Source organism: Notamacropus eugenii, chromosome 3 (assembly GCF_028372415.1).
Source record: "Notamacropus eugenii isolate mMacEug1 chromosome 3, mMacEug1.pri_v2, whole genome shotgun sequence".
Lineage (NCBI taxonomy): Eukaryota > Metazoa > Chordata > Mammalia > Diprotodontia > Macropodidae > Notamacropus > Notamacropus eugenii.
Window position 1 is genome coordinate 473,671,217 of NC_092874.1, and position 25,283 is coordinate 473,696,499.

General features: G+C 43.4%; 1 protein-coding gene across 8 annotated transcripts in view; it reads left to right on the forward strand.

Annotated features, from left to right (window-relative positions):
* The window catches only part of WDR48 (WD repeat domain 48), a 51,571-nt gene that overhangs the window by 13,763 nt on the left and 12,525 nt on the right, over positions 1 to 25,283 (forward strand). For 4 of the 8 annotated variants that reach the window (XM_072598962.1, XM_072598960.1, XM_072598961.1 and 1 more), the window contains exons 2-14: positions 5,279 to 5,419; positions 7,509 to 7,587; positions 8,677 to 8,759; positions 8,887 to 9,016; positions 12,422 to 12,510; positions 12,823 to 12,924; positions 13,997 to 14,221; positions 15,215 to 15,289; positions 16,315 to 16,417; positions 18,162 to 18,259; positions 20,007 to 20,114; positions 20,550 to 20,646; positions 21,419 to 21,514. In XM_072598962.1, the coding sequence (XP_072455063.1) occupies positions 5,279 to 5,419; positions 7,509 to 7,587; positions 8,677 to 8,759; positions 8,887 to 9,016; positions 12,422 to 12,510; positions 12,823 to 12,924; positions 13,997 to 14,221; positions 15,215 to 15,289; positions 16,315 to 16,417; positions 18,162 to 18,259; positions 20,007 to 20,114; positions 20,550 to 20,646; positions 21,419 to 21,514 (1,426 nt within the window). Of the gene's footprint in view, positions 1 to 4,270; positions 4,729 to 5,278; positions 5,420 to 7,508; positions 7,588 to 8,676; positions 8,760 to 8,886; positions 9,017 to 12,421; positions 12,511 to 12,822; positions 12,925 to 13,996; positions 14,222 to 15,214; positions 15,290 to 16,314; positions 16,418 to 18,161; positions 18,260 to 20,006; positions 20,115 to 20,549; positions 20,647 to 21,418; positions 21,515 to 25,283 lie in introns of those variants that run through there. The other 4 variants (XM_072598967.1, XM_072598966.1, XM_072598965.1 and 1 more) reach the window with 3 other exon arrangements.

Sequence of the window (25,283 nt, forward strand, 5' to 3'; positions counted from 1 at the left end):
TAAAGTCCTACACAGGAAAGGGGAAGTGGCTGTATCATTCAGCTTGTGTAGACCAGACCTAAAGGGTTTAGTACACTGCAGCTTCCGTGTGAGTTCACTTTATTACATGGCAACCCTCAAAAAATTAAGGAAATCTCATAGGGTCCCTAGAACAAGGGCAGTGTTAATACACTCTACTTGGTCCCACTCAGACTCTTAACTCCAGTATTCTCATTTCTGGAGCCAGAGGAGGTTGGTCGGGATGGTGAGGATGGTGAAATCAGTGCCATACCAGGGCTGTTGGAAGAAACTAGGGATGTTTGTCTTCAAGAAGAGAAACTTAGATCTTTCTTAAGTAAAGAGATTTCACATGGGAAAAACTGTTAGACTTGTTTTGGTTGGCCCCAGAACTAGTGACCACTGGGTGGGAGATAGTTTCTCATTCCTGGAAGTCTTCAAACTAGCTGGCCATTAGTGATATACACAGAATGAATGCTTTATATAGAGATTAAAGTGGAACCCATTATCTGAGGTCCTTTCCAATATTATATGGGAGTCAGTGATCCTTTAAGAAACAGAAAATAAAATGCTGGTTTGTGGAATAAGAGATAATTTAGTAGATGTATTCTTGCCCATTTTTAGTAGTTTAATTAAATATTTACTAATATCAGGACAATTTACTTTTGGCCCTCTTCTGCTATTTTTGTCGCTGAGTTTGGATGATGTCTCCCAGAATCTTGGTCATCCTTGAAGGCTCTTCTAGGGGTCATCTCCACAAAAGCCTTTCCTGATAACTCACCCTTCTTCCTCCTCCTGGTTTTACTGTTGTCTTCTCTAAAGTCATCCCACCTTTTTAAGGGGGAAGGTCAGGGTAACCAGTAGAATACAAACTTAAAACCAGGAGTGGATCTCTGTCTTTGTATCCTCCGTGCCTAGGAGTGGCACTTGATAAATGTTTATGAAATTAAATTAAATTAAGAAGGGCTTTTGTGCAGGGAACAGCTTGGGATTATTGAAAGCACTTCCATTGCTCATGTTCAAGTCTGGGCCCAATTCTTCATCTACCTTTTCAAACAGTTATGTGTCCCATCCTGGGCAAAGGGCATTTTCATCCACTTGGTTTTTCCTGTGTGACTTATAACCCTTCTGAGTCCTTGTGGGCACAGAGCAGAGCGTGTAGGCTGCCTCACTCTAGAACATCCCCCTGTTGGACTCTGCCCAGGACATCTGCACTGATGCTGAGGAGCTTTGCTTCATATTGATAATCAAAGTTTTCTCTATGGACTTAACTGGCAAGGAATCTTGGAGGAAGAGGTGGAGGAGGATAGAATTTATACAGGGCTTTTAAAGTTTGCAAAGTACCTCATTTGATCTTCACAGAAACCCTATGAAGTTGGTGCTGATGTTATTCCCATTTTACAGGTGAGGAAAACTAAGGCCAGTAGAGGTTAAACGACTTGCCTGGGGTCACATAGTGGGTAGGTAGTATCTGAGGCCAGAGAGCGTATGATCCTGACATGTGCGTGGAAGAGGCCTTGCTGAAGAAGAAGCTTCATTGCCAAATCCTTTTTCTCAATAATCAACAAACAAGATATGGGAGAATCTTAGATTCTTTTTGTCTTTCAGTCAGTTTAGGACTGCAAAGAATTGACAAAGAAAATAAACAAATAAAGTCTTCCCTTCTTTGGGCTCTTGAGCCAGAGGGGTAGGTAGGGGATTGGCCCCTAAGCTTCAGGTGTCTCTATGGTCCTCTTTTTGTTTGTGTTCATGATGAAACCTGCAAAGCATCAAGACCACAAGTCTCCTGAAGTGGTGCTAACCTCTGGAGCCTCTGGGTAAATTATACAAATAGCGCCTTTGTGCCTCCCTCTGAAGAGAGCCTGTGAGTGAGCTCCTCCCCTCAAGCTGATTTTCATTTGTGATGGGAGTACCATGAGTGCTAGGCCTCTGGGTTCATCAGTCATGAGAAAAGGTCTCCTAGCTGGAGTTCCAAAAATTGTTCCCATTCCATTTACTTTGCTACCATTATTGTGAAAGTGAAAAGGGTTTGCACAGGACTCTGGGCCACTTTTTCCTCTTACTTATTCCTTGGCCTGTCATGACCAAAGAATCCATCGATTACTAGTGGACAGTCTGCTGGTGATGACCAGTTTTCTCTCTACTCTTAACCAGACTCATGCACAGCCCACTGGTGAACTGACTGCAAGTCTCTCTCCATTTGACTTTATCCCCAGTGTGCTGTCAGTGACAGACTCTGCACAGCCTGCTGTTGGTGGTGACCAGCACCCTCCCCCTCCACACACATTTCTCTAGACTCACCCTCAGCCAGCTGGTGATAACCAATCGTCTCTCCACACGTAGCCTTCTCCACAGTCTGCTGCCGCTGACGACTCTCTCTTCGTCGCCACCCATGGCATAGTACATATGTTGTGTTTCCATCTTGAGAGAGAACCTGGCATAACTTGTGCTCTGCTGGTTCTAACCTTGGTGAATCCAGGGTCACGGACATGACGTGATGAAGCAGCAAATGATAGTTCTACAAGTCAAGGAAAAAGTGGGTGTCTGGCCTGTTCACAGATCATGTGGGAAAAGCCCTTCGTGCTATTGTGGCCTCCGAACTCAGTATGAGGCAGCCGTGTTACATGGCAGCCACTTGAAGCTAATGACACTTGAGGCCTTCTTCTTAAATTTAGCAAAGCACCCAGAAAGGGGAAGCGATTCCCATTTGGCCCCATCAGCTCCTCCCCGTCCTTCCCAGGTCTACCACACCAGCTTCCCCCAATTGACACTCTCAGGCAAGGCCTTCTTACTCGGCCTTCTTTTTGTATATTGCTGACAGCCTAGAGTCAGAGCCTTCTCCAGATCATGTTGAATTGTACAAAATGAAATACCAAGGACTGTTAGGGAAGCATAGCAAAGCAGTTATTCTCAGTTTTAAAGAGGAGTAGAATCCTAGACTCCAAGTTAGGATCCCCTGCTCTAGAGGGGGACAAAAGAGTGACCTCCGTGCTTTTCTCAGCCCCTTTGCTGTAGCAGAGAACTCCAAGAAGTGACCGGATGTTTGGAGTCCCCTCTCACAGCTGGGCTTGGTGTCAGCACCAAGGGACAAGTAACAGACCGGGGAAGTGTGACTGTAGCACAGATTATGCCAAAGGGATGTGGAGCTTTAATGTGGATCATTATAGTCCAGGTGGCTGATTTGATGTTATTATGATCTTCATAGAAGTGCAGTGTTCAGAACGAGGGAGGTGGCTGTCCAGAGCATGTCCCCAGCTCAGGAAGAACCCTGATATGCAGGAGCAGGTCAGGAAACCAGGCTGCAAATGGGACTAGAAAGAAAGAAGGCTTGAGGGATGGGACAGAGAAAGGGACAAATATATGAAGGGTTGCCACATGAAAGAAGCATTAGATTATTGCTTCTGTGTCCAGACAACCCCAGGAGGCATGCCGAGAAGTGGCAAAGAGACAATTTTAGCTTCTCTAAGTAAACACTTCCCAACCGCGAGAGCTATCCACAAGTAGGGAAGGCATTGGGCTACAATGGAAGGAGCCCAGAGCCCAGAACTACCACATCCCTCCCTGCATGACATCATGTCACCCTGGGCCGGTCACCTTGCTGCACCCTCACTTCCTTGTCTTGTAAAATGCCAGGATTGGGTGAGTCTTTCCCAGCTCAAAATCAGTGATTCTGTGGTCCTAGGGAGGTCCTAGGAAGTATAAGAAAACTGGGCGGCCTCAAAACAGGGAGATTATCAAGGTGATTGCTTTTCAGAGGCAGGATGGCTTCTTTGACCCTGTCTACTCTTGAGCATCTCAGTAACATTCATGGACCCATACATGGTTTTATTTGTCATTTATCCTTTCACCAGTATTATCTCAAGTAGTCACTTCTTTCATTTCCTTAACTCTCTTTCACCCTTGATTTTTCCTCCTTCCTCATTTTCTCTCTTTCCCTTTCTTTTTTTCTCTCCACACCTTCCTCACCCTCTTGGCAGTGCTGATTCATATGACATAACTCAATGGAGGGATTAAGATGAGAAGAAAAACTTGTATTCCAGATCAGTTTCCTTCTTGTTTTGTGATATTGCTGCTTTGGTGTGAAGAGAGAAAGCTTGAGAGCTCTCTTTGGCTTTGACTGTGTTGGCCAAAAATATTACCAAATGTATCGATCATAATATAACCATTTTTGCCTACAAGTTTTAAAAATTTACCAAGTTACAAAAAAAAAGCCATGGGCCCCTTTATGTGCCATCCCTCATCACTGTGTCAGAGAAGGAACATAGAACCACAGTAACATTCCTTTTACCTGCCACATTTAACAACCATTTCTCAGCTGCTCCCCTCCTTCCTCACCAAGTCAGATGGAAGTACAAGCAAGTCACTATGACTTTTACTGAGATATCACCTAAACATTTACCAAGCTCCCAGGATGAGCTTCTAGATTTAGTCCTGCTACCATTCAAGATGCAGCATAAAATTTGATCAGTTTTGACAGTTTGAAAGTGAGGTTCATATGAACTAATGGAAATTATGAATTCTAGAATATTTTTTTAAATAAGGGGCCTGTTGCATGGGCTGGTGACCTCTTGGGAATCCTAGCTGGGAAAAGCGTTAGACTGATGTTCAAGTTCCTCCCAGACAAAGTGAAATGATGTACCCAAGGTCCCACCGTGGGAATGAGAGCCTAGTGCAGAGCTCTGCTCAGCATACTGTTCGATTTCATGATTGGACCTTCTGTGCAATGAACATGTAAATATACTTTTATTTGGGGATGTTTTGACTATCTCCTCCCCTGGTGAGCAGCAGCAGGTGGGCATTGGCATCTTCGAAATCGATAACAGAGAAAACGTGGCAGGTTATGCTTCGGACATGGGGGGGCATGTGGCTCATGTGTTCTCATTACAGCCTCACAATAACTGTGTGAAGTTGGTATTATTTTTATCCCCATTCTGCAGATGAAGGAACAAGTAGAAAACCTAGAAATTGATATTAGTCACCATGTCTTTATTGTGGTGTTAGTCCGTGGAACATTAAGATGGAGGTGAAGCAAGTAGGCAACATCTTGCTATGTGTGTCCTCTCCTGGAAATCCTCTTTAAGGGGATTCTGTCCTTTACCTCATCATGTCAACATTTGTTGGATAAAAGCCAAATTGGAATTTATCTCCTGCATATCTTTAGGCAAGGCAAGACTTTCATTAGTAAGCACTGGCTTCAGTATGTCAGGGGGATCTGTAGACTGTGTTTGTTTCTCCATGTACTTCCAAACTGGCAAAAAACCAGATGTTGACTCTCTTTCAGGTGTCTTATGTCATTAGAGATGAAGTAGAGAAGTGTAACCGGAATGGAGTCAACGCTCTCCAGTTGGATCCAGCTTTAAACCGACTCTTCACTGCTGGGAGGGATTCTATCATTAGAATATGGAGTGTCAGCCAGCACAAGGTAAGGCTGGGCCACGCCACCTCGGGACAGCTTTTGTGCTATTCACATATCCTAAGCTTGTCGTATGTCTGAACATCGTCAGTTTAGACTCTGACTACTAAGGGATTGTGCAGTACACTGAGGGACTGAAGCAGGGCTGCTGTGACCCCAGGGGTTGGGGAGCTAGCAGGGACAGGATAGACTGTGGTTAGTATAAGAACTCCTTTCTGCTGTAAAAAGATGAGTCTGGTGGCAGGATTCTTCTACATTGGCTTCATATCAACACAGGGCTCTTAGAAGGTTCTCCACTTTCTAGTATTACTGGACTCTGGGTTAACATGAATCAACAGAGAAGATAAAAAATCAAGGGCTAAGCTGCAAAGCTTGCTGCTCTGTCCAAGAGTCTGCCCAACCTCCTGTGCATTTCTGGCCAGGCCAGTGTCCACCCTCCCTGCTTGGAGAACATCTGCCCGTTCTCCCTTTCATGCCTTTTCCTTCATTTGGAGACTTCAGCTGCGCCCCAGAACCTACCCAGGCTTCCAGGCTCCTTTTCAACTTTCTTCCTTGATTTCACTTACTCACTGAGTCCCTATACTGTGTGAGTGAAACCTTCAGTTGTCCCACAGATCTTTCATTGTACATAAATATTGTCTGTATTAGTCACATGGGGCAGGGACTGCGTCTCCTTCACTCTTAACACTCCTATGGCGTGATCCACTTCATAGATTCCTTAATAAATAACTGTTGAACAGATGATGAAAGAAGGAAGGAAAAGTAAGCGTAATGACAAACTTTGTGTTGTAGCTGTAGAAATCTCTGGAATAAATGTTCCGTTGGTGTAGCTGTTGTCAAGAAACCAGATTTCTTGGGAAGGAGCTGTTTGATTTTTGTCTCTGTGTCTCCAGCACTAACAGACAGTGCGCCTTGCAGATTGAAGTGCAAGTTTCTCCACTTGCCTTTTTGTTTGCAGCCAGGCGAATATAGGAATGTTTTGCAAGATTTCATATGTGTATTGCTTGCCTTCTGAATAGATGGAAAGATATTGGAGGGAGGGAGACAATTTGGACCTCAAAAAATGTTTTGAATGTTAAAATCAATGTATAATAAACTTTTTAAAGAAATTAGTTGGATGATCCCCAAGAGATCAAAAAAATGGGAAAGGGTCCCACATGTACAAAAATATTTATAGCAGCACTCTTTGTAGTGTCCAAAAACTGGAAATCAAGGGGATGCCCATCAATTGGGGAATGGCTGAATAAATTATGGTATATGAATGTAATGGAGTACTATTGTGCCATAAGAAATGATGAACAGGAAGACTTCAGAGAGGCCTGGAAGGACTTATATGATCTGATGCTGAGTGAAAGGAGCAGAACCAGGAGAACTTTGCGCCAGTGTGAGAGAGTTTTTTCTGGTAGACTTGAATCTTCACAGCAATGCAAGGACATTAAAAAAAAATTCCCAATGGTCGTCTAAGGCAAAATACTTTCCACATTCAGAGAAAGGACTATGGAATTCAGTCATGGAATGTAGCAGATCATTTTGCGTGTGTATGTGTGTGTTGTGTATGTATTATGTTTTGTTTTCTTATATGATTTCTCCCATTTAGATCCTATATAGATCCTATATAGAATTGTATGCTATCTTGAGGAGGGAGGGGGGTGGTAGGTGGCAGGTGGGGGGAAGAAAAATCTAAGTTTTATGGTAGTGATTGTAGAGCATTAAAAATAAGTAAAATGAATATATTAAAAAAATAAAATCATTGAAATAAAATAAAAAATAAATAAATAAATTTGTTTGCATACAAAAAAAAAAAGAAAGAAATTAGTTGGGTGGCCAGACTCAGAGCATAGTTTCACATCACTTTAGCGATATGAATTTGTTTTCCCTACAGTTGGAAGTTTTCTAGGAGAGATGCTTTTTCAGTTGTGGCCTGGACTGAGTGACTGCTGAGCCTGCCTCTCCAGTTCCCTGATCTGGTGAACTTCAGTCATCTGCCTGGCTCTTTTCCTCCACATTCAATTTTTCTGTTAAAATACTGTCCTGTTTAATGTTTCCTCTAGACGTGTGACTTGAAGACATCATATTTCTTCTTCTGTTTGTATTTCAGCAAGATCCCTACATAGCCTCTATGGAGCACCACACTGACTGGGTAAACGATATTGTACTTTGTTGTAATGGGAAAACATGTAAGTATTTCTTAATGGCAGGGAGAATTACAGAGGGTTCAGTTAATTGTTTTTTCAGTTCCTCTTATAAATCTTAAGCATTATTTTTTAAGTTATTAAGATATAGTTATGTATTCATTTTTGCTTTGATTTCATCAAGATATTTTAATGCTTACTTGAAGTTTTGTTGCAGCAGATTTGTCACAAGCAGAGCTGTTATTTTTGTTATGGCATCTTCTGAGACATGGAAGTAATTTTGTTATGCAAAAACTTGCTCAAAAAACTATAGAATCTCAGAGCTGGAAAGGACCTTAAAGGTCCCTTAATCCAGCTCCTTTTCTGAAGTGCACATCACCACCGGTCATCAGTCTTCTACTCAAATACTCTGGCAACAGGGAGTTCACTACATCTTGAGACCATCCATTCCATGTGTGAATATCTCTGATGATTAGGAAATTCTCTCTTCTTTTGAGCTGAAATGTGTTCCCCAAGGGTAACCATGCAGAATGGGTCTAATCCCTCTATTGCGTAACAACAGCCCTTGAGATACTTGGAGACATCTGTTGTATTATCCTTGATACCTCTTGTCTTCTCTTCTACAGTTCAGCATCCTCAGTTCTTGCTAATGAGCCTAAGGTGACATTGTTTGAGACCCCCCTCCCCATCCTGGTCACCCTCCGGGGTGCTCCATAATCCCTCCTAAAATATAGCACATAGAATTTGACATAATACTTTTTCTGTATCCTGGCAAGCATTGAAAATTCTGTTTCTGTCCATGAAACCAAAGAGTGCCTTTTTGACTGACAAGGTCATACATACTGTTGGTGACACTGGCCCTGCAGGCCCCTAAGACCTCTTGGTCTTTTTCACATGAACTGCTGGTACCTCCTCCCGTAATCACACAGTCAATTTTATAAACATAACGGATGCTATGAAATGTCATCTCAGGGGATTCAGAGCCTTCCTTTTATTTTGCTAATGTTAATGGACATTTTAGAATATTATTACATTCTTCTTACTGTGTTATTGGAAGAAGATCAACATAGTTAAGTTTCCTGTGTAAGCCTTGCTAATATATTTTGTCCATTTCCATGTTTTTGCCTCTTCTAGTAATATCTGCTTCCTCTGACACAACAGTGAAAGTGTGGAATGCCCATAAGGGCTTTTGCATGTCAACATTAAGGACTCATAAGGTAAAGCTTCTCTGGGGGACTGTCCTTATGTCTTTGTTCCGGACTGGAAGAAGTAACTGTGGGCAGGTGGGCACCCGTGCTCTTCACTGTGGCCCATGGTTTCATTGGCTTCTCTGTTTCACTGCAGGATTATGTCAAAGCCTTAGCCTATGCCAAGGACAAGGAGCTGGTGGCTTCTGCCGGACTGGACAGACAGATCTTCCTCTGGGATGTTAATACTCTCACAGCACTGACTGCCTCAAACAACACTGTCACAAGTAATCCACTGGGGAAAGTCTGTCCCCCAGCAGATGGGCTTGTAGCGCTTTTTTCCATGAGCTCCATTGAAGTCAAAAACTGTATCAGTGCCTCTTTGTAGCCCTGTAGTGCCTCATATATAGAAAGAAAGCATTACAGAAATGATCGTTGATGGTGATAATAGATAACATGTCAGGGAAATGTCAAGTAGCCCACTCTGGGAGTTAGAAAAGATTGTTGTATATGTTATTAAGAGCCATTAGCCAAATGGCAAGATAGAAAATGCTTGTGGGATAGAGGGAAAGGTTCTGTGGGGTCTATAAATCCTATGGCAGGTGCAAAGCAACCTTTTCAAGTCAGGAATGCTTCTATTTCATGGTAGGTTACCCTCATCATCTTTCTGAAGTGTTCATCCAATATCAAGTTTCATAAGTCCTGTAGAAAAAAAAGAATTGTAGGTAGCCCCTATATGCCAGAAGCTTAAAATACACTTACTTGTCGGGGCTTTTGCTATGTGAGGAATAGATTAAAAATTCAAAGTAGGATTTCTAACTCACTGTGTTACCTTAGAAAAGATTCCAACCCTTAATAGGCATCCCTTTAGTTTTTAGAACATGTGGTTTCTAGTCTGTGGTTCTTCTGACAGCCGAATTGAGAGCAGAGAAGGTCAGATGAAATGAAGGCAGAAGGCCCTGGCTCCCAAACTCTGTCACCGCAGGGGGTGCAAAGAACACTGCTGCTTAATACATGCTATTTCTTTTGTGAAAAAATTACTGAGATCCTGAGAAAGTTTGGGAGCTCCTGGCATAAAATAAAACTGGGTCTGTTTAGCCAGAAGAAGAGTAAATTTAAGGGCTTAATAGACTCATTGTCTCCAAGTACTTGAAAAATTGTTATGGGAAACTTTTACAGAAATTATCTTGATGCCTCATCATAGCATGGAGGTGACCATATGTTCTTGAAGGACATCTAAGCATTGTGCTGTCTCTGATGAGTTCTCTTAACCCAAAAGGGTTAAGATCTGGGGAAAGACCACCTTGTCAGAGAACCAGCCTTTCTGACTAAGGCAAAGCTTGTCCCCAGGCTGACCAATTGAAACTCAGTTCTTGGGCCATATAACTTAAGAAACAGTGCAAAGTGGCTTTTAGTGTTATGAGGACCCTAATGTGTCTGCAGTGATGGTGACAGTGGCAGAAAATAGTCAAGGGGTGCAGAGATGGAGACCATCTCTAGTCTCAAGCAATTGGGGACTCTCATTGTGGCTAGAAGGTCACACCTTGCTCTTCTCTTCCCCAGACCTGCACAGTCCACATGACTCACACTATAGTGAACAGCGAGGTCTCAATTAGTTCTTCCTCCTCCAGGCTCTGCCTCATTGCTGCTCAGGTTCTAGTGTCTGCAGCTCCTGGTTTGAACCAGGTCCTTCACTGGCCTCCTCTGCCTCTGCCCTGTGCTGCTGCTGCTGCAGAAGCTGCTACTCTTTCCTCAAGAAAGTATCATTCTTTTAGATTGAGCACCTCCAGGCCAAAAGCCTCCTGAAGACCTTCTGACTCACTTTTTCCATCTGTAGGTCTCTAACCTTCCCTCTCATCCCATTATGGCATAAACTTTGGAAGACTATCGGAGAATAGATGCTGTCATCCAGGAGACCAGCTCAAGGGATAGGAATAGGGACCAGAGAATGCTCAGGGAGTCTGGATTTGTCCCAGACAGGTCTGATCCTCAAGCCTGATGATGCAGGCAGTGCTGAGAGGGGGGAAAAAAGCATCCTGAATGTTGAAGTCTCTTCCTCTTAAGACTTGAGGAGTTCCTTTTGAATTTGCCCTATAGAATCCCAGGTTAGCCTGATCCTTTCATTCCAGAACTTGACTTCTTCCACCATACCTTGTCTTTTTTGATCCAGTGACATTGGTCTCCTGTCTGTTTCACAAACAAGACACTCCATCTCTTGAGCATTTTCTCTGGCTCCTCTGCTCAGACTACTGACCTCCCTGGCTTCCTCTTAAGTCCGCACTAAAATTCATCTGGTACAGGAAGCCTTCTCCAACCCCTCTTACCTCAAGTGCCTTCCCTCTGTTAACTACCTTCTGTTCATGTTTATGTAGCTTGTTTTTACCTAGTTGTTGTCTTGCCCAGTAGATTGTAAGCTCCTCCAGTGCAGAGACTGTTTTTGTTTCTTTTTGTGTCTCCAGCACTCAGCCCAGTGGCCAGACTTGACCAGACTTGACCAGGTATGGTGCTGGGCACTCTTCAGCCCAGAGCTGGTCACAGCCTAGATCTTTGGTGCTAGTGAGTGCAATCCCAGTTCTCCTTACATCACTCTTGTTCTCAGTGCATTCACATTGCCCCCAAATCAGGGATAGTGCCCCATTCTGGCAGACAGCCCTCCACAGCTGCTTCTACAGACTCTCATTCAGTTCATCGTGCCCATTCTTCATCTTGGTCACTTTGCTTCCATCTCTGTCTTGGCTGAAATTCCACACAGGGACACCCTCTCGCAGAAGTCCCTCTCCTCCACATTGTGGTGATTGTGCATTTAGTCTTAGTAAAGTTCCCCAGACAGAGCCAGCATCTTTCTTGATCTTCATATGCGTGTGACCTGGCCCAGGGAGCCTCTCATTCTTATCTCTAACCTGAAAGACCGTGGCATTCCCTCCAGGTGAGACCTTTCTCTGCCAGCATAGACTGATCTCTCCATGTTCCAGAGAATCTTTGGAAGTTGCTACAGCTCCAAAATCATCTCCTTGCATCCAGCCTGGCTATGAACCTGACCATAGGCTGGTTCTGAGCCAGCTGATGTGAGGCACTCATCAGATCTTTGTGCTTTCATAGAACAGTAAAGACTTGGTTTTACTGATACATGGGATAACTTGGCAAGCAGACAAGACAAGTTTTTGGATTGACTCAAAAATTGTTGCTCTTTATGGTACTTTAAACTCTATTTTGCCCAAGAAAATGGGGAAGGTCCTAGGCTGTGCATTCCCTTTTTTCATCTCACTGATTCTTTTCTTGAATTTGGTACCTGTGTGAGTTGAATGGCCTTCTCACGAGCATCTGCTAGTGTTGGAGGACCCAGAAAAAGCTCCAGCAAACCATTGCTGATGAGGCAGGACTGCTGCGCTCCAGGCACACACGCAGCAAATAGATTTCTAATCAAGTGAATTATTTTCAACTGGTCAGGTTTTGAGGTTTTAAAAAGGACATTTTTCTAACAAGGTTTATTTTTAGTGAAACCAGTAAAGATTATTTATTAAAGTGAATCTTTCTTTAGATCTTTTTGTTTCTCCCTAAAAGGCAGTTATAAAGATGACATTGTGATTGGTTTCTAAATTAAACTGCTCTTTACAGTTAGAGTTTTGACTAACTCCTAATGACTGGTAATATTTAGTTCTGTTTTCCCCCTTCCTTCTCCTCTCCCCCAATAGCTTCTTCTCTAAGTGGGAACAAAGATTCCATTTATAGCCTTGCAATGAATCAGCTGGGAACAATCATCGTGTCTGGGTCCACGGAGAAGGTCAGTGGGACGTTCAGTTTTATTGTCTGTGTCCAGGGACTGAGTGGTTGGGAACCAAGAGAAGAGCCTGGCCAATGGAACTTACATATTGGGAGGGGGGTGGTGAGAGAGGGGGGTGAGTGAGTGAGTGAGAGTGTGAGAGAGAGAGAGAGAGAGAGAGAGAGAGAGTGTGTGTGTGTGTATGTGTGTGTGTGTGTGTGTTACAAGGGTCATAAAACAGCTTTCAGTACATGGTCATGATTGCTTTTTATGTCTGAAATGTGGTGACTTGTGGAGTTTCCATTTGTGTCCTTTTCTGTTTGTGTTTCACAGGTTTTGAGGGTTTGGGACCCAAGAACATGTGCCAAGCTCATGAAGCTCAAAGGGCACACAGACAATGTGAAAGCTTTGCTGCTGAACAGAGACGGGACTCAGGTGCTTGGGTTAATTTTCTCATCGTGATACTGTTCAAGGGCAGCTAGAGGATGCCATAGTGCACAGAGCGGTAGGCCCAAGTCAGGAAGACTCATCTTCATGAGTTCAAATCTGGCCTCAAACACTTACTAGCTGGGTGACCCTAGGCAAGTCACTTCACCCTTTTGCCTCAGCTTCCTCATCTGTAAAATGAGCTGGAGAAGGAAATGGGAAACTACTCTACTGTTTTTGCCCAGAAAATCCCAAATGGGGTCATGAAAAGTCGAACACAATTGAAATGACTGAACAACAAAATTATTATTTCTATTAACTTTTTCATGACTGTTAAAATATTTGTGAAAATTTCCTCCAACATGTATCTCAGAGAAATTCATCTCAAATTTCCCCTCGATTTGCTGTGGCATAGATTGATTTTTTTTTTTTTTTAGCAAAATGAATATATACATAGTCATCTCTAGACTATTTATAAAATGTGGGCAGCTAGGTGGTGCAGTGGATAGCACCAGTGCAAGAGTCAGGAGGACCTGAGTTCAAATCTCACCTCAGACACGTGACACTCACTAGCTGTGTGACCTTGGGCAAGTCACTTAACCCCAGTTGCCTCATCCTGGGTCATCTCCAGTCCTGATGAATATCTGGTCCCTGGATTTAGATGACTCTGAAGGAGAAGTGAAGCTGGTGACCTACACAGCCCTCCCTCACTCAAAACGAAGTCAAGTGCGAGTCATACCATCATTTCTCTGATGTCATGGTCTTCTTCGTCACTGAAGGACAAACACATTTAAACATTACATTTAAAAAATGTAATCTTAATTCACATACCAAATCCCCACATTTTTATTTTTTTTATTCAACATTTTAAAAATGAAAACAAAGCAAGGAATTTCTTCCAGAGAGCTGATGCTGGTAGGCATTTGCAGCCTCTCATCAGAACTGTGTCATTCTGCGTAGCGTTAGGATCACAAACACTTGGGCTTAGAGACACACACACCCCTTCTTTCACCAGGTTTGGGGGGGGTGGGGAGAAGTGGGCCACCTCCTGACTGATTCTTTGTTGTGTTGTTTTATCTAGTGCCTTTCTGGCAGTTCTGATGGAACTATCCGCCTCTGGTCCCTCGGCCAGCAGAGATGTATAGCAACCTATCGAGTACATGATGAGGGAGTATGGGCCTTACAAGTTAATGAAGCCTTTACTCATGTGTATTCTGGCGGAAGAGACCGAAAGATTTATTGTACAGATTTGAGAAACCCTGATATACGGGTCTTGATTTGTGAAGAGAAAGCCCCTGTTCTCAAGGTAAGAGGATACTGTATGTGAGAATGTGACCATGATGATATTTGCACAAGCAGTGGCTCGCTAAAATGGAATCTTAGTGGGATTGAGCACTGGAGGGAAGGCTTTGGTTAGGAAGAAGGAGCTGTCTATAGAGACACAAAACAGAGGGCAGAAATTCTCCAGGACATGAGTTGTTAACTAGGGCCTGTGAACTTGTGTTTACGAATATCTTGTTGATTGTATTTCAGTAAAATGTATTTCTTTTGAAATCCTTTGTATTGTATGCATTTAAGTACAGTAGTCTGGGAGAAAGGGGCCATAGGCTTCTCCAGATGCCCGAGGGTCCATGACACCCAGAAGGTTAAGAACCCCTGCTCTGGATGGAGACATGGAAGCTGTCAGACTCCTCAGGGATCTGTGTTGGCTTCCGTCTGGAGAAGGGAATCAGTCCATACATAGGGAAATCCCCAAGTTCACAGATAAGCCCAAACCTCTTCAAAGGAGTGGAGGCCTGTGAGGCTGCCCCACCTCTTTTATTCTGGGAGGAATTAAAGTTCCTCTTTTAACCTTTACCTGAGGGGCTTAAAACAACATTGTATTTAGGGCACCACATACCTTGGAAACAATGCGGGTATAAAAGTAGTTCTCCTCAAACAAGCTTTTCCATGGGTTTCTTTTTCACTGAATTGGCCACATTGTCATTCTCCTAAAGAATTCCAGTCATTGTAACCCACCATATCTGGTAACTTCCAGTGGGCATTCCAGTTGACCATCAACTTTCAAACATCTAGAAACTTGGTCTTCCTGGGCATTCATAGCATGATATTTCCATGCTTGCATATGAAGAAGCCACACCTGGGGTACCCCATAAAGGGAAGAAGGGTGTGTGTGTCCCTGTCTCCCCCGCCGCCGCCCCCCCCCCATGTCTGGTCTCTGAAAGTACTGGCTCTCCAAGGGCATTGAGAACATCTGGCTGACCAGCATGTCCTCACGTCTGGGATTTGTGTCCTTTAGATGGAGCTTGACAGGTCAGCTGATCCTCCGCCTGCCCTTTGGGTTGCAACAACTAAGTCTTCAGTGAATAAATGGGTGAGTCCTTGTTCTGCTTGCTAAGCCCTGTGAACTCATGTGGCTCTGAGAATGGGGAAGCCCCATGTGCTTGGGCAGAAGGGAAGCAGCAGGCTCCTTGTCCTTCAGCCCCAAGGGGGAATGGACCAGATTCAGACAATTGTTCTGGATGAGCTTGAGGAGCAGCGGGATTGACCATCTCACTAGCATTCATTCCGTTTGCACTGCACTGCTGATTTTCGTCTTATGGCTGAAGTGATTTAACATGGACACTTAGGCTTCATTATTCCATGGGCTGGAAATCTCACCCACTGCAGGTCCTCACTGAGCCAGTAAAAGCCCTCCCTGCTTGATAGCTGGCCCTGGCAGCCAATCAAGAAAGCCTTTTTAAACTTAACTAACCTGGGCCTTGGGTGGCAGCATCTTGTCCCCAAACAGGGCCAACTGGCCAGGGACTGGCACCACCTGGATTAAGGGTCGCCTCCTTGCTCCTGTGGAGGATCTGAATTGTGCTCTTAGAGAGAAATACAAACAAAGGGAAGTTCATCTTTTACCCCTTACCAGGGGGGCTTACTTTGGCCGCTTTATTCCTTAAAGAAGGAAAATGGCCTGGGAGAAAAAATGCTGCTGGAAAAATAGACCTGCCCCGGCTCCTTTAGTCCAGAAATGAAGTCAGAGATTCCCGTCTGTGGAAGAGCCGTCCTCCTTTTTGCCTTTTTTCTCCTGAAGAAGATTGCCATAGCCAGCTGTGCACTCTGGCCTCAGCTTCTCATATGTAACAGGAGGAAAAGGTGGGACTAAATAAAGTCACAATGTTTCCAGCTCTAAAATTGTAGAATGGCACCAGGGGGCCTCCGTTTCTCTGTTAGTTTGTTTCTCTTGGGCCTTTTGTGTTTTTAGGCTGTTGTGCTCAGAATTGCGGGTGTGACTTTGTTTCCTTAGTTTTTATCACCACATGAAACCAAGTTTGTCAGAGATCCTTGGGTTGGGGATTTTTGTGCTCACGTTCCCAGCAGTCTTCATCTCATTCTTGTTTACTCTTTTAGACTCTGAAGGGAATTCATAATTTTAGAGCTTCTGGAGATTACGACAACGACTGTAACAATCCTATAACACCCCTTTGTACACAGCCTGATCAAGTTATTAAAGGTAAAGAAGGAGATTGGACCATTAAAATAATTGGGAAGGTTTTGTTTAAAAAAAATAACCCAGCCCAGCCTTTCCTTAGCAGAAATTCTAATTTAGTGAAAGATAAATGAGATGCATTGTCTTTTCTATAAGGGAAACCCCTAGGAAAATGCTGTTTGGTGTTTGGAAACTGGAGTTTGGCCAGAAGTCTTAGACTTCATGCATTTGTACTCTTCAAATGGTCACACTATATTATATTTCTCTCTCATGGATGTTCAGAGATTAAACATTGACTTTTGACCCAAGCCAAGAGAGGTGAGATCAAGTCCTGGAATTAAACAAGTTCCCCTGTCTGTAGCTGCTGTGGTCAAGACTTGGGAAGGGAATCTAGCGCGTGACTTTCACCTCCATTGGTGCTTTGATTCCTAGTCCACAAATAGCTGTGCAAAGAGGGCCCTGGGTGAACGTATAACCACAGTCCAGTGAAACCCACTAACTAATCCCAGAAGATAGAGTTGAAGGGACTTCGGAAACCATCTTATCCAAGTCAGATCCATGTAGGAATCCCCACTAGATAGGTGGACTTCCAGCCAATGTTTAAAGACCTCATTTTATCCCCCAGAGAGAGCAATCGGTCCATATTCTACACATGGACTGTGGATCAGCAGGGTCATCTTCAGTCTGACTGATGGTAGCCATAGCACCCATCAGCCAGTTAAAAGGGACTCCTACACCATCACCACCTTATATTTTTCACTGAGCAAAAGTTCATTTCACTTGGACACCCTGGGCTCTTCTGTTTTTTCCATCAGAAGGCTTTTTGTTCTTGTATTACAGCCTGTTGTCACCAGAGAGCTGTGCTAGGTCCTGCCTTCAGAAGAAGTGCTCTAGTCAGTGTTCCATGAGCAGCCTAGAGCAGTTACAAGGATTTTTTCCATAGATCTGTCTGCCATCATTTCTGACTAAAGCATTCCATGTGCTTTTTTTCTTAAGATTTTCTGTTTTAAACTTAGGCAGTAAGGTGGCTCAGTGAATACAGCGCTAGACCTGGAATCAGGAAGACCTAAGTTCAAATTGAATCTCAGACACTCACTAACCATGTGATCCCCCAGGCAAGGCCCTTAGCCTCTGTTTACCTTACTAATCTACTGAAGAAGGAAATGGCAAACCAGGCCAGTATCTTTGCCAAGAAAACCCCAACTGAGAGTCGGACACAACTTGAATAACTGAACAACAGCTTTTAACAGAGGAAACTTAAAATAGGATTTCTAATTGTTTGTGCATAAAACCACAAACTCCAAATTATTTATAATTTGAAGTACAAGGTTATGGGTCATCTAACCATTCCTGGATGTATGCCAAAATGAAGCCATTTCCGAGTGATGTAGCAGATAGAGGATGAGGCTTGAGTGTCTCAGACCCGCTTTGCTTCTCACATACACCTGAGTGTTGAAAACCCACAATTCACTTAACTCCTTCCTGTTAACACCCAGGAGGCCCTCTACAGCCATCTGCTACAGCTGTTCAGTAAAAGATGGGTCCCCACCAGGATTTCCTAACCCCAATGTCAAATCCCAGGGGTGACCTGAGAAAAGACCTTTTTCTGTAGGACTAAAATTGGGAGACTTTAAGTTGACTGTGTAGGGCTGGCCCCCTTCCCCCTTTGCTTTGAGTTCTTTGATTGCTACATGTGGCCACAAACTTTCTGTGATTGGCTTTAGATCAGTTCCACTTGCTAGCAAATTCTGTTCTTTTTCTTGTTTAGGCGGTGCCAGTATTATTCAGTGCCACATTCTTAATGATAAGAGGCATCTATTAACCAAAGACACCAACAATAACGTGGCATATTGGGATGTGCTAAAGGTGAGTGGCATCTGCATTAGTTCCTAGCTCCTGGGTCCTCCTCGTTATAAAAGATCAAGTTAGCTGTTCAGACAACTTCTGCATGTGATTTAATTATCCTCACATAATTATTTTGTCTGGCATTGTTAGGGAGTGAGTGTGCAGTGTTACTCATAAGTAGATTTCTTAAGTAACTGAAGGTTCCCCTCTTTAGTATTGTGTTACTGTCAGGGGCTATTGAGGTGTTTGCCCTAGCACTGAATGGCCCCACATTGCTGTCCTGAAGACTAGAAGTCAAGTAAAAGAATTTCCTAGTTTTTGTCATTTTCCTGTCCCCTCACTCCAGTTAGCTGTCCCTGCTTAGCATAACTTGTGTTTTAGGGAAGACTCTATGTTCATCCTGGAGCAAAGGGTGTGACATCATAGAGTCATTTGGTCCTTCCCCTCAGAAAGTATACAGCCCAGGGGATGGGAAGTAACACATTACTGTGTGATAGGTGCTGTCAGAGGTCAGGAGGAAGATGTTGCTTTGGGCTTATGGTAGAAAGAGAGGGTAAGAGCAAAAAAGAGAAGGTGGTGTTGGAACTCTGCCATGTAAAAAACGAGTGAGAGAAGGGACATTGGAGATGGAAGATCACAAGTGGGGAAATGGGGAAAGGTATGGCCTGTTTAGAACAGGAGGCTTTCCAGTTTAACTGGAAAGATAAATTAGGATCAGATTGTGGGGGCTACAAATGTCTGGATAAGAAGTTTGGATTTCCTTCTGTAGGTATCAAGGAGTTTGGGGATGGTTATCGATCAGGGGAAGATTACATGATGCTTCAAGATGATTAAACTGGTGATAACCTGCAAGTTTGATTGGAAGGTTGAAGGGGGTGGGTTGTTCCATAAAGGTTACATAACCAGTGAAAAAACTAGTGGGATAGGAGCTGGATGTGTAGGGTATGCAAGGAAATCATTAGGCCTTAAAGACTGCTAGAATGTGAGAGCAAAGAAAAGGGTAGGAGAGAAGAGTCAGGAGCTATGGTTCCAAGCTTGGTTGACTGAGAGAACGGTGAGTGACACCAGTCATGGAAATAGAGACAGAGGAAGGGCAAGCTTGGGAGAAAGAATATAGCAGTGTTGTTTATGGCTAGCAGTGACCGGTAGGCAGCTGGAAACGTGGACTAGACCTGAGGGAAAAGGCGGCAGTTTTAGGAGCCAATCCACAGAGGAGGTGAGGGAGTGGTAAAGGATGTAGAGAAATAAATTGAGAAACCCTTGGAGACTTAACAGAATAGAGTGAAGAAGAGGAACCGGCCAAAAAGAAAAAAAAAAAAGCTGGGGGGCGGGCATGGTAAGAAGTAAAAGGAGACTCCTGTGTCACATGCTTGCCTAGGGGAGAGCTGAGAGCTTGGCCTTTGTGACAATTAGCTTGCTCCGTGGAGACCTAGACTTCTTCCGTATGATTTGGATGCTTCTGATTGAGATTGCTAAAAGGAATCTGCAGATCACTTTGGTGCCAATGTCAGGGTTCACCAGATTGCAGGCTTATAAAAGAAGAGGGTCATTTTTAAAGACATTTGAAGGGATGCGATTTGGCCGGTGGTTGGTTATTGTGCAGGAATGCCTTCAAGTGGATTGATTTACCAAGTTCTTTTTTTTAGCAAGCATTTTAAACTCCATCCTTCTCCAGAGAAACATCTTGCAAAAGTCCAAGCTGCATATTCAAAATTGAATGTTCTTGAGTCCAGTCAATAATTATTTTTCTCAAATTTTTGGAATGCAGGCATGTAAAGTTGAAGATCTTGGCAAAGTGGATTTTGAAGAAGAAATTAAGAAAAGATTTAAAATGGTGTATGTGCCAAATTGGTTCTCTGTTGATTTAAAAACAGGGGTAAGTTTATAAACATTGTGGGAAATGGGGCAGCCTGAACATCGTGCAGCAGTTGGAATTTTTCTCATATAGATGAGCCAACTGGGCTTTATCACTGACAGGGATGGTGAATGGGGTCTAAAGGGAAGTTCTCTGAGTCCCTACGAAACATGCAGTACACGAAGCTTAGAGTCCAACACATAAGGTTCGGTGCACCAGACATTCATGGAAAGCACTGCCCAGTCACTAGGAATCCAGAGATAAGCAATGACACCTGTCCAAAAGGGTCTAGTCTGTCAACATACAGGTTATAACTTTCAAATGTAAGTAATACATTGTAGATTAATCAAACTGTGTGAAGCCAGGTTTAAAGTTTGTTTTTAACCAAACACATTGTTGTCACATCTGCAAAAACAGCAGTCAGGACCCAACAAAATGCTTCTCTTATCTTAACAGATGTTGACAATTACCTTAGATGAGAGTGACTGCTTTGCTGCTTGGGTTTCAGCAAAAGATGCCGGCTTTAGCAGCCCAGATGGCTCAGATCCAAAGTGTGAGTCTGTTCACTTTTTTTATTTTGTGGGTTGCCCCAACATTTTAGGGAATAGCCTCCTCGTGTCGGAACCAGGCTGAGGACTGACCCCTGCCGCAGAGTTTGTCCAGGGCTTCCCCAGCTTGAAATCTCACTCAGGAAGGGCCAGAAGATAGAGTTTAAGTTGTCTTAGAATACTTTTTTGAGAGAGGTTTTCACAGTTTCATTCTGAAGTAGCCCTTCGAAAGAAGCAGTCACTAATTCTGTTTGAATGACTCTATGAAAGTAGCACTAATTAACATGACTGTTCTGCTGAAAGTAACTCATTCTTGGCCAAGGTCATGTTACTTTCATAATGGTTGGCTAAAGTCAACCCGAGTCCATAAGCTTTAGTAACATAAGCTTTTCCTGTATTATCACATAGTTTTCAGGATTATTCAGAATGTCAGTTTTATCTGCAGATCTTCAAACTTTTAGGTTTCTTACTAAAATAACTGCATTTTAAGAATAAAATCCTCTCATAACTAGCCTGCTTATGATAAAACTCTCAATTTCCTTTACTTACTGAGGCCCTTGGACAGTGGGCCCAGAGTCTGAGGCAGGGCCTGGCTGACATGGGGATCCCTCCCCTGGCATGGTCTTTCAGAGCGAGGAATGAGGCCCCTGAGGAGGACTTGTCCCAGCAGCCTCACACTGTTGGCATTTGCATAGTGAAATAGGTGGGGACATAGTTTATGTTTCATAATCTTTTTCTTCTGTTGTTTTTTTTGAATAATGTGAACTCTTTTTACAGTGAACTTGGGAGGGCTTTTACTTCAAGCTCTCCTAGAGTATTGGCCCAGAACCCACGTTAATCCAATGGATGAAGAGGAAAATGAGATGAACCATGGTTAGTGATTTCTACTCTTATTTCCTAAGAGCCTGAATTTTCATCAGTGTGGGTACTCTCTCCAGAGAACAGATTGCCTCTCTCCGTGCCGTAGTGACACCATTCCCTACATTACTGTCACTGGCTTAAAGAGGAGAGCCTCCAAAATTAGCTAAGACAGTCCAGGAAAGATGAGCCTCTGGCTGGAGCTGGTGCAGGGCACCCCCAGCACATGGCACAGCAGGACTTCTTGGAGATTTTCTGTATCCCAAGGAAAAGGTACCCAAATTGCCCTGATCGCTTTTCACCTCGTAGTTGTACATTGACTTTGTGCTTTGTGAGTCAGTAGCCCTGTGACATTCTCCTCTGAGCCTCATCCCAGCTTCATGAAGGAGGAGGTGCAGTTGTCATGGAATCTCCAGGTTGGAAGGGACCTCAAGGCCACGTAGGCCTGGCCCAGACCTGACCAGAAACCCTTTCTCACATGGCTGGGTCCTTCCCCAGGCAGCTCATTCCCCTTCCCCAGGCTCACGTGAAGTGAGCAAGTGTCTTCTTACGTGCACCTTTGCTCAGCTTCTGGGTCACTTCTGCATTGCAGAACCAGGTTCATTATGCATCTAAAACACATTGTGAGTCGAAGTTATTATTGCTCTTAGAGCCCTGATAGTACAGAGAATTCTCACAATGAGGCAGAAAATCTCTCTAGTCTCATGTACAGCTGTAACCTGGAGGTACTCTGTGGCTCTCTCAGGCTGTGCCCACAGACTGTATGAGCTGACTCTGCAGCAGAGAAGTCACATAGCCGCTTGTGATGGGGCCAAGACATGGAGCCCACTGGTTTTTCCATTAAGCCCAGATGCATCTTTACAGCTGCTGCCTGAGAAAACCCTTCTTCAGAAATATTCTCTGCAGCTTTGGTTTGATATTAAGAGTGTATTTATTGTTCCCTTTTCCATTTTGATAATACATGGCAAGTCTTTATTAAGTTGCCTGTATGTCAGAGGAATGCAGTCTTTGGTTTCTAAGCTTTACTGCTTTTTCAGTTTTAAAACATTTGCTGGTAGCACCTATTTTTTTCCATGTGCCAATTTTCTAAAAATGGAAGACTGGACAGTCTCTGTCTTATGGTCTGAATATTTTAGTGAATGAGCTTCTCAAGACATAAAATAGCTTATGAAGTATGAAGCTAACATTTTTGGAAAGCCCATTTGGATATTGTCTTCCAATGAGCCAGAAGAAAATCCATCTCCTCGCTTTAAAGTCACACCTCATTTTTGACCAAAATATCCACCCACCCTGTGCCCAAGACTTAGAGCCATGTAACTGAACTGTCTCAAAAAATCAAACCCATTTTCCAGGGATGGAAGTTTGTCTCCATGGAAGATATTCAAGTGCATGGGCTCTGCCTTCTGAAAGCAGTTTCTAAAGTTCCCAAAATGTCTTGAATATTGGCATATTATTGAAGTATTTATATACGCTTTTGCAGAGGGACTGCTTTAATTGGGCAACACTAAAGTGGCCATGTCTGTTCTCACATGGTTATAAAAGTTACCTACATTCCCTTACAAACACCGCCTTCCATATGTCTATTAAGGCTGAGCAGTTGTATCCTGCAGAACCCAGATAGATTCCCATGGCACCATCACTGCCCATAGCAGTTCTTAGAGGGAAGTTAAAAACCTTTCATGTTTACTCTTCACCTGAGAGGATAGTGTCATGACAGGTGATGACCCCACTTTTCCAGTAGAGGAATATTCTGGGGAGAGAAAGGAGGCCAAGAGTTCAGTTACTTTCAAAAGCCTATTCTTGGGCTGGCAGCTTGTTGGTCAGAGCCAGTAGAATCTCACATTCTTCTGCCTAAGATGCATGAGAGCAAAGCCAGCATGTTACAGAAGCTGCTGGAATAAGAAGGCCTGCCTAGTTTCTAATACATGGCCAGTGGTGGCACAGCTTGAGACAATTTGTAATAGAAACTTATGGCCTCATTTTCTTCATGTGTAAAAATCAATAGGTTGTAGTAGATAGATAGCCTCTAAAGTTCCTTTCAAAACTTCAGGATTTCATGCTCCAACTTGCCCTGGTTTGATTTTGTGTTGTCTGAACCAAGAACTCCCCCTAAAGCACAGAAAGATGTCAGGAACTTACACAGGCTCTCCTGATTATACCTGTGAGGCCCTGGGCAAGTCCCTTATTCTCTTTGGGCCTTAGTTTCCTCATCTGTAAAATGAAAGGGTTCGACTAAATATAGCTCCTAAGCTCTCCTCTTACTCTGGATCTATATATGACCTTAATGAATAATTAACATTGAACAGAAAGTGTGACCTCCAGAGTAGTAGAGAAGACAACACTTGTAACTTAGCCAGACAAATAACCAAGGGATCGGGGCCCACAGAAAAATACTAAATATCTGGAAGTCAAAGTTTGCATTTGCACTTGTATCTTTCAAAACTATTACTCAACTCTGCTTATCTTAGTCCCTTTAAAACTATTTTTGGGGCAAAACAACCATTTAGCTTGAAAGTAAACCCTTTCAACTGACAGTCTTTTCAGTCTGTAAAACAATGAAGTTCAGTCTGTTTTCATTTAAAAAAAAAATGTCAGATGTTTGTCTGAGGATCTGTTTCCCTTTTAACTTCAGAACAGTGTTAGAACAGAAATTGTGAAAACTATGCTTATACTATGAAAGGACAAGACATTATTTCATTACCAAGAAAAGTTTTACTTTACTATAAATAGGGTGGTCCCACTTTCAGATGGAAAACTGAGACACAAAGTTAGAAACCAGCTCATATGTAGTACAGCCTCCATTTAAAGAGGAAATAGAAGGTGAAGAAACATGCCCAAAGTCACCCCACCAGCTATCAGCAGAGTTGTCAGAGCTCCAGGTCCTTGAGGCTAGAAAGGGTGACCCCAGAGCCTTGAAGGCCCTCAAAGTGCAGACCAGGAGGAGTTAGCAAGGGAGACACAAGGCAAGACCTATGTGTGACTAGGCAGAGTGTCCAGAACCAGAGATTGCATTCCTACTTTCCTCTGCCTTGGATGCCACATTTTGGACACTAAGCCCAGAAGAAGAGTCGATGTGGATGTAAAGGGATTCAAACCCAGACCATGAGAGGACCAGCTGGAGAATCTAACAGTGTTAAGGCTAGAAAAATGATAGAGGTCTTCCAATATAGGCAGGACAGACTGTCATGGAGAACTGAGATAAGATTGGTTTGATTTGGCTTTAAAGGTCAAAACTAGGACCTGTAGATAGAAGACCCAGAGAAGCAGGTTTAAACTCAAGATAAGCAATAACTTTCTAACAATTAGACCTTGCCAAAAGCATGACAGGCTGACTTCCTTGGCCAGCAGTGAATTCTTCATTATTGGAGGTCCTCAAGCAAAATCTGGGTGACCGTTGATAGCAGAGGGGATGTATGATCCAGCTAAAGGTTGCACAGTAGTTCTAGAGGTTGGCCAGTCCAAGCCCCTCATTCTCCAGAGCAGCAGAGTGAGGCCCGAGGGGAGAAAGGAGGGCAAAGTCACCCAGAAAGAAAATGGTGTTGAGGCTCAGATGTGAACCCTCCTCTGTTTCCTGCACGCCTGCTGCCCTTTGCATTGCACCACACGATGCTGTTCAAGGCATTTTCTGGCCCTGAGATTCTGTGAGACTCCTTTGTTGAGTCACAGTCGCTAGTTCTGTCTTTACATTTTTAGTCATTTGATTTGATTAGGAACGTTCATCCTTGTTCCCACTCTGTTCAGCATTTTTATCCGTGACTATAATGAAGGCATAGATGGCGTGTTT